At 40.9% G+C, this 10,000-nt stretch overlaps 1 protein-coding gene across 1 annotated transcript in view; it reads right to left on the minus strand.

The window, feature by feature from the left end:
* The window catches only part of LOC137660063 (uncharacterized), a 37,690-nt gene that overhangs the window by 10,816 nt on the left and 16,874 nt on the right, over nucleotides 1-10,000 (minus strand). The window contains exon 3 of the mRNA XM_068394786.1: nucleotides 4,909-5,012. Coding sequence (XP_068250887.1) covers nucleotides 4,909-5,012 — 104 coding nt within the window. The remainder of the gene's footprint in view (nucleotides 1-4,908; nucleotides 5,013-10,000) is intronic.

A 10,000-nucleotide genomic window follows, 5' to 3' on the forward strand; every position in this document is an offset into this window, starting at 1 on the left:
AACCATATTAAAGCAATAAACGAATAGGAGGAGAGACATATTAAAGCAATAAATGAATAAGAGGAGAAACATATAACAATAAACGAATGAATGGAGAGCCATATCAGAGCAATAATGAATAAGAGGAGACCCATGTTTGAGCAATAAATGAATAAGAGGAGAACCATATAAGAGCAATAAATGAATAAGAGGAGAACCATATTAGAGCAATAAACGAATAAGAGGAGAGCCATATTAGAGGAATAAATGAATAAGAGGAGAACCATATAAGAGCAATAAAAGAATAAGAGGAGAACCATATTAAAGCCATAAACGAATTAGAGGAGAACCATATTAGAAAGTAGGGCATTTGTATATCTGGTAATTTTACTTGTATAGATAAGGTAAGAAGGGAGTAATATATGGTTTAGTTATGTGCAAAACGTTTTTATAGATATTATATAAGTATGGAATAATTAGATTACTATGGAAGGGGTCATTAATATAAAGTATAAATGTGTCTACATATATTGAGTATACCATAATATACAGTACAGTAGTGTATCCGAGTTGTCAAAATTGAGGTCTAAATACTCAGATATATATGCACACAAGCAAACATCAGGGGCATAGGAGTAGGGGGCTGGGGGCTACAACCCCTCCCCCCCTTTTTTTTTGCTGAAAATTTATTTTTTTATATTTTGCTTCCGAAAAGATTCGAAGATGATATATTCCATAAATTTAGTAACTCATTCTTCGTAAGAATTATCATTCACAAGCAATCTCGAATAAAAGGCTTTTGTTAACATGCATTTCCATGTTAGAGTAAGGAATTATTCTAATTATATGTATATTCTTACGTCATATATACACACACACACAAATATATATATATATTTATATATATATATATGATTATAATTATATATATTTACATATATGTGTTCACTATTATATATATATATATATATATATATATATATATATATATATATATATATATATATATATATATATACATATATATATTTATATATAAACTATACATATAAATAAATTATATATGTATATATATAATATATATATATATATATATATATATATATATATATATATATATATATATATATATATAAGATTTTGAGCGAATCGAAAAATCTATTTTTGGGTGAGGTAGCCATGTCGTCCTGATGGAAGTTCCTAATAGGTAGCTTTCTAGGGCATATTTGACTACAGTGATATTCCCAGAAGTATCCAGAATTCTAACTCCTGGAGCGAATATCCCTAAATAATCTCACAGGGATATCGCATAATATCATAGGACGTATTCTTGACATGTCACATAGCTATCTTCACCCCGAACAGTATTAACGCTTCGAGGGGTTATAGTGACAAGAATCTGAAACGAGAATGAAAAGAGAGCCGCTCATAAGGCATCTCTCCTATTCCGTTTCCAGTGTGTATCTGATGAAGGCGGTAGCGCCCTCTTTATTCCTTGTAGCGATATATGAGGTGCTACAGATACTGTATTATAAGGAGGGGTAAAAAAGCCCTTTTACAATAAAAGGAAGGGCGGGTTCATCAGGACGACATGGCTACCTCACCCAAAAATAGATTTTTCGCTTGGCTCAAAATCAGTTTTTTGGGCTCAGACCATGTCGTCCTGATGGAAGTTTACCAGAGCATTACTGTATCTCTGGATTCTCAATCGGTGCCGTACTCTCAAGAAAGTATTTTCCTGGTCCGTCTAGACCAAGAGACCTATGATGTTACCGTCATACATCATTTCATCTAAGCATGAACTATATTAGTGCTTCCTGCCCCCTACAGGGAAGAGTCATACTAGACTCTGGAAAAGTCTCGAGGAGTACATAATAACTTATGGATGAGAAAATGACAAGCTTGTATAGTGGTCTCGCCCTATACATTATAAAGCAAAGTTTGTATAAGAGTCGCCAATGTCAGAATGAATTTGTGACACCTTCCCTAATGTGACTACTCTTATTAACTATTGGATAATGGTTATATCCGCATAGGAACAAATTTTGCATCTCTGCCACTATCCCGTTAGGGTCCCACGTCAACCCTTCCTAAGGAAGGGTTGAAGAGAGTGGACTTTTGCTTGGATCAGGGAACAATCTTAAAAGACATACCATAATAAAAATATCCATATTTTAATCTTAATGCTCAGTACATTTCTAATAAAATGAGTGTGGGCGAATAAAACGCAGGGTTCACTATGAACTAGTTTATTAAAATTTAATAAACGTACATATCAGATCAATCTTTATAAAATTTATAAAAAGTGGGTGATTTCCATTAAAGTACAAAGAAAACAGTCAACAGAAAATATTGTTTCATCTACCATGAAACAGATTTGCCACTTCAATTGAATTAATAATAATGATACAGTCTGTATACTGTTTAATTACACTAGCGTAAGAAACGCTTGGCACAAGTGTCCGTATTATGCTATAGTTCACCAACGTCATTGGAACAGTTCGTAAGGACACTTTCGTGGCCTATCACTCAGTGTGTAGTACATACGGTGACTACACACCCACCCTCTTAATTAATCGTCCCAAATTAATTACACTGTTCCTCTCAGATTTAAAACAGAAGGTTAAAGGATTCTACCTGCTGCTACCACAGACTACTTGAGTTGCTCCACTTGCTTCGCATAGTGCATAAAGAACACATTGGATGACCACCAGCTGGTGTGCGAACAAAGATGTTCAAGGTCCATAAAAATAAAGAAATTTTATGGAAGAAGCAACTCCTCTCGGATCATGACTAGCGGGTGTACTATCAGGACCCGTTTTGCGAATAACAGGTGAGTTTCGCCCTTAGTTATAGATAACTTTGAGCCCGAGGTTTCTCCTCTGAACAGCTGTCCTCCCATAAAGTCTGAAGTTCTATGAAGATAGACCTTTAGGCACTCCACTGGACATAGAGATACATCATCCTTCAGAGGGCAGATTCTCTAGGGACCCCACCTGTTGGTGGGTAGCTTGGTCTTGGTAAGAAACGTTGGGTCTGGAAATAGATTCAGTAGTATTGTGCCAGCTGCTCACCTTTTCCTCCTCACCAAGGAGAGAAAATCATGAGATATAGGTTCCTGGTTTTCTGTGATGAAGCGAAGACAGTCGACTTCTGTACTCGCTGAGACAGGGATGGATCCGGTAGCGGTACGAATTTTAGTCGTAGGTCCAACGCCAGAGAGAACCACACACTATTTGGCCACTTGTGGGCCACTATTGCCGCTTTCCCTTTGAAGGATCTCAGTTTGTCAAGGACCTGCAAAAGGAGGTTGTGTGGAGGGAACAGATAAATACTGGACCATCTGTTCCAGTCTAGGGACATAGTGTCCACTGCCTCCGCTAGCGGATCCTCGTATGGGGACACATAACGATCTATTTTCTTGTTGTCTTTTGTCGCAAAGAGGTCTATCTGCAGCTCTGGGACTTGACTCGAGATGAAGGAGAACGATCCTGCGTCTAGGGACCATTCTGACTCTATTGGTGTAAACCTGGATAGAGCGTCCGCTGTCACATTGCGGAACCCTTGAATGTGAACTGCTGACAGGTGACATTTCTTCCTTTCTGCCAAACGGAATATGGCCAACATCACTTGGTTGATTTGAGGTGACCTCGACCCTTGTCGATTCAGGCATCACACTATCACCTCGCTGTCTAGAACCAGTCTTATGTGGGTCGAGTGTCGAGGAGATACTTTCTTTAAAGTCAGAAGTACTGCCATGGCTTCTAGAAAGTTGATGTAAAATGATTTGAAAAGATTGGACCAAGCTCCTTAGGCTCTCTTCTGATGAGAGTGACCTCCCCAGCCTTCCTTTGAAGCGTCTGTGTGGATAGTTACTGACGGGGGAGGAGGTTGAAGAAGTATTGACTTCTTCAGTTGCTTGGCATTGGACCACGGCTTGAGAAGCGTTCGTAGTCGAGTCGGTAGAGGTCTTATTAGACCTCTTCGCGCGTTTGATGCGTATTTCCTCCAGACTCCTGTTGCATCCTTTAGCTGTGCTCTTAGCACTGGATCTGTTATTGAAGCAAACTGTAGAGAGCCCAGCACTCTCTCCTGTTCGCGTCTTGATATCCGTTTGGATTTCGATAGTCTCTTGACAGATCCTGCTATCTCTTTCCTCTTCTTCTTAGGAATGGAAAGTCGATGTGACTCCAAATTCCAGTGGATTCCCAACCACTGAAATTTTTGAGCTGGAGAAAGTCGAGACTTTTTTATATTGATCTTGAATCCCAGATGTTCCAGAAACTGGATCACTATCTTAGAAGCTTGCATGCATTCTGTCCTGGATGCTGCCCACACCAGCCAATCGTCCAAGTAGGCTACTACTTGGACCCCCTTTAGGCGTAATTGATGGACGGCTGCGTTTGCGAGCTTCGTGAAAATCGTTGGGGCTATGTTTAGCCCGAAAGGCATGGCTCTGAAGGCGTAAAGTTTTCTATGTAACCTGAAGCCTAGGTAGGAGGAGAGGTGTCGATTAATTGGAACGTGCCAATAAGCGTCAGACAAGTCTATAGAGACAGTATATGCCCTTTTTGGCAGTGGGGTCCTTATGTGTTGAAGTGTGAGCATTCTGAACTTGTAGTTCACTATGAACTTCTTGAGTGGCGACAAGTCTAGAATGACTCTGAGTTTTTCTGAGTCCTTCTTTGGAACGCAAAGCGGCCTCCCTTGGAATTTGATGGACTTAACTTTCCGGATTACTCTTTTGTCTAAGAGCTCTCGGACATAACTTCCAGAACGGGGGTTGAGTGTTGGGAGAATTGAGGAAATTGAAGTGGAGGACTGCTCCAACTCCAACCTAGTCCATTCTTTATTAGGCTGTGGGCCCAGGGATCGAAGGTCCAGCGATCCCTAAATAGCTTAGCCTCCCTCCTACTAGAAGCATCTCACTTCTGCTGTTGTGGACCTGAGGCCTTGCCTCCTTGACCGCATCCTCCCCTGGATCCCCTTCCTCATGAAGGGGGTCTAGAAGAACCTCTGGCTGTTCCTCTAGCCTTTGAACGAAAGGAAGAAGTCTGCTTTTCGAAGGCTGGGTTAAAAACTGGCAACTGAGTCGCCACTTGTTAAGTGGTACGTGGTTGGAGGTTGTGCCATTATCTGAGGTACCGCGGTCACAGGAAGTTGTTGTTGTTGTTGCTGTCGTTATGGTATAGCCGGCCGAGAGGATGGCCTAGGCCTTTTTGTCTTCCTCTTGGGTTGGGGACCCTCATCTGGAGAAGACTTTCTCTCAAGATCTAAGCCCCACGTTTTGAGAAGGTTCCTATTCTCTGTGGTAGCCTTGTCTACTACCTCTTTAACCACATCGTTGGGAAAGAGGTCTTTATCCCAGATACGAGAGGAGATCAGTTTCCTCGGTTCGTGCCTCACCGCAGCCGAGGCGAACACAAACTCTCTACAGGCTCTCCTAGCTTTAATAAAGCTATAGAGATCCTTTATAACTGTGGCCAGATGGGTTTTGGCCACTACCATGAACATGTCCTGGATCTTGGGGTCACTTGCCATCGTTTCTTATGTCGTTTGCAACGACATCGATGACGCAAGTCTTTCCTTCGTCTCTTGCTCTCTGCGCAAGAGAACCTCCGACAGTTTTGGAAGTTCTTCACCAAACTGACGTTCAGCAATATCAGCTTCCAGCTTCCCGACTGAGAAGGTAAGGTGTACATCCTTCCAGTCTTCTTGGTCCAAGGGCAAGGTCAGAGATAACGACTTGCACTCCTCCAAGGAGGGGCATGGTTTCCCTGCCTCCACCGCCTTTAAGGCTGCCTTATATCCCTTTTTCAGGAAGGGAAAGGCTCTGGTAGGAGAGACCACAAAGGAGGGAAGCTTCTGACTCAAGGCGGGCACCTTTGAGTTCGTGAAGCCCCTCTCTTTCATCGAGCTCGCTAGTAACGCCTGAGCTTTACTATGGTTAAAAACTATGACCTCCTTCGGCTCGGTCTCCTCCTTTGAGGCTGGCTCCTTCCTAAGGCGGACATAACAGTCCGGGTAAGAATCTTTGTTGGGCCAAAATTCCACCTCTTCCAGGGGAATTGCTCCCAACTTTTCTGATATGACGATCTACCCGATTGTCATTGGCATGTGTTCGGCATACCTCCAAGGATTGGTATCCGAGCACAAAGGAAGATCCTTCCCATTGAGTCGCTTCTGGGTCCCACGTAATGCTGCAAGTCTACGTATCTCCAGTTTCATTGCAGCTTCCTTCTCATCATTCTTCTTTTGAATTTGTTGGATCATCTCAACAATAGAAGAAAGAGTCCTTCCCAGTTCATCTGGGACAGCAGACGATGTAGAAGGAACAGGTTCTGGGTCCGGAACCGATGTAACCGACACCTCATCAATTTCTTCCTCTTCTACTTGAGGAGCCTGGTACAGCTCCTCCTTCTGACCTTCTCCTAGAAGGTCCTTCTCAGTAGAATCCGACACCTCCAACATCTTATCGTCCAATTGGATGTCTTGAAGGGCTGCCGAGACTTCAGAATCTACCGGATTCTGGGCAGTTGGTATTTCCACCTGAGGCTGAGGAATGATTGCATCGGCTGATGCTTTAGGGAAAAGGTAGGCCCTCATCTTCTCCTTTGGAAGGTAGGGGCCTGAGGTGTTTTTCTGAAAACCCCTCACCCAGGATCGTAAATTTTCCCTGGTAGCATCCCTTGACTCCGTCGACTTGGGGTCGTCAAAAGCCTCGGTTTTCGGGTTAGAACATACTGTACAAACCTGAGGGTCCCAATACCGGAGATCACCTCTGGAGGCTGCGCATGCTGCGTGCCTCCTGCAATGTTGACGTCCACAGAAGTTCTTACTGCGGACATTACAGAACACACTCCCGCACTTCGGATGGTCCTCCTGTAAAGAGAAGAAAAATCCATGAGTATCAAGTGAAGGCTTTTCACTTATATTAAAACATTTAACTTATATAGAAAAGCTGTAAAAGAAAGAAGGAAAGACACATACTTGTATTTCCTGTCCAGTCAATTGCTGTAACCTCCCAAGAATATTAAAACTAAGGTTAATTCTATTCTAGAATACCTTATGTAATTTCCTAAATGGAAATTAAATGTGTAGTTTTAATATATGGGATCGAATGAATACAGAAAGAACTCACTTTCTATAAATTGTACGGTCTCAACAAATGGCTGTACAAGATAACATTAAGTATGATGAAGAACTTTAGTGTTATCACAAACTCTGTACAGCAGTTTCTACTAATGCAGTGTGTACTACACTACCAATATAGCAACTACTGTACATCGCATGCTGTCGTGCTAGCCAGCACGCGCCGGTACGAGTCGGCCGGCATCTACCCCTGTACAATTCAAAGATATACTATCTTTAACTAATAGGCGGCAGCCCACTGATTCGCGACTGTGTGCAGGCCGGCAATCATTGCCGGCCGACAGCTGAAAACACTAATACCCGGTTGCCGGCCGCTAATCGCATTGGCCAGCAGATTCGGGCTGTGTTTCCACTGCCGGCAGGCAAAGGTAATAAAACCCATGCTCGCCGGCAGTAGCCAAGAACCAGAGAACCTCCACCTGCCCGAACAGTATGGATGTAAGGTTATAAGGCGGCATTGCCATACGACCTTCCATCCAGAAAGAGTGAACTTATGGAAGGGGAGAATGTAGCATTCAGGCTTCCAAAGAATCCATAGCCTGCCAGGCTCTACCGGCAGACATGGAAGGGAGATCAAGGGAGGTGTGGGGTTCACTCTGCAAAGAACAAAGGGTCTCTGCTGGCCGACACGTAATGCCAGCCGGCAGAGAGCTGAGCCGGTCCTCCATCCTAACCTATACTAGGTACAGAAGTAGGACTGCGGCCAAAAGAAAATAAAAGAAACAGAGGTGGGGAAGGGATAAGGGTCCTATAGACTTCGTTCAGCAAGAGACACACTCAGCAGTTAGGAAGCTCATCCTAACCAAGAGTTGTCTATTAGGGAGGAAGATTGGCAATACTTGCTATCCTCCTCCCAACCAGAACAAAGTTAGGTGAAGTTATTTCGCCGGGCAACAGAGAAAACTCATTCCTCAGCCCGAGAAAAACAACACAGTACAGTCTGCTAGGCCACTAGAGGAAGGAATCATCTTTAACAGAATCCTTCTGACATGGACTAGGGAAGCAAAGCTTCCTGTGTCCGCCCCTAGCCTAGCAAAAGAGACTCATTCTCTATGCTAGGAAGAAGCAGACCACAGACTAGAAACTCTGATGTTCTGCCCTAACCCAAAAAACCAGTCACTCTGGTTATCAGGACAGGACAGACATATCCTAGAATAGTTATACCTGAATTATTATACAGATAGAACCACTAGGATTAAGCCAAAGGCTTTCAGAGGGAGAGAGGGATTGAACTTAGCCTCCGGAGGAGAAAAGAACTATCGGGGATGTGCGAAAGTATACTACTGTACCTAGAATACTAGACTAGGTAAGGTGAGAATCAATTACCTAATTCACCGAAACTCTCGTATACAATCTTGGAAAAAACATTCAACAATATCTTACATGTATAAAATATTTGCCTATAGCTTCAATAATATAACACTCGGAAAAACTTATATCATGCATGAAAGTACTAGGGCCAGATGCCTGGGCTACTAAGCCTCAAAAAGGGCAATATCGGTACCTCGACCCGTGTCAAAATCACCGAACTAAAACTGACGGTATAATATAAGCATTCCTAGATGAGCTAAATAGCTAGATTATTAAAGCATAACAGACAGGGAACGTCGCTCTAGCTAACTAAATGACCCATAAATAGTGAGCGATAGCATCCAGGATGCCTCCGGTAGGCAACAGCTCTTGTTTACGTTAATATCACTTTTGATTTAATTCAAAACAACAAGAGCTTACATTTATACATAGTAAAGATAATACTCAACTTTCCAGAGGCAGAAGGGCCGGAGAAGTCATCAAAATGTTGAATGAAATCCAAAATAACGAGAGAACACAAGGGAAAACACCGAGTAGTAGAGCTACACGAAAAGGAATAAAGAGGGCGCTACCGCCTTCATCAGATACACAATGGAAACGGAATAGGAGAGATGCCTTATGAGCGGCTCTCTTTTCATTCTCGTTTCAGATTCTTGTCACTATAACCCCTCGAAGCGTTAATACTGTTCGGGGGGGAAGATAGCTATGTGACATGTCATGAATACGTCCTCTGATATTATGCGATATCCCTGTGATATTATTTAGGGATATTCGCTCCAGGAGTTAGAATTCTGGATACCTTAAGGTAAAATTCTCTGGGAATATCACTGTAGTTAAATATACCCTCTATCTATTAGGAACTTCCATCAGGACGACATGGCCTGAGCCCAAATATATATATATATATATATATATATATATATATATATATATATATATATATATTTATATATATATACGTAATTATACAAAAATAAACATGATACTTACATATATATATATGTATATATATATATATATATATATATATATATATATATATATATATATATACGTTTGTGTATGTATAATGTTTATGTTTGTATAACTACGCATTACGTATATCTGCTCATATATAATTATGTACATATATATGTATATATATGATTATAATTAAACATATATACATTATATATATGTATACTGTATATATGTATATATATTTACATATATATATATATATATATATATATATATATATATATATATATATATATATATACATATACTATTTGCTTTTAGCATATTGAATATTGCTCCGTATATATATTTATACATGTTATCTGTATTTTACATATAATTACCATAACCTAGAGCCTAAAAATCAAAAGTTAAATAAGATTATTGGAATTATTAAATTGGTGATGAATTGATTAAAAATAAACTCTCATTAAAGTATGTTTTGTTAATTGCACACTTCAAATTTCAATAGAATTTGAGTGTTTTTACTACATGTCAAAAGATGGCAGCACACGTCCCTTGTTCCATTTATGTGAATGACTCTATCAAATTGGAAAAG

Source organism: Palaemon carinicauda, chromosome 20 (assembly GCF_036898095.1).
Source record: "Palaemon carinicauda isolate YSFRI2023 chromosome 20, ASM3689809v2, whole genome shotgun sequence".
Classification (NCBI taxonomy): domain Eukaryota; kingdom Metazoa; phylum Arthropoda; class Malacostraca; order Decapoda; family Palaemonidae; genus Palaemon; species Palaemon carinicauda.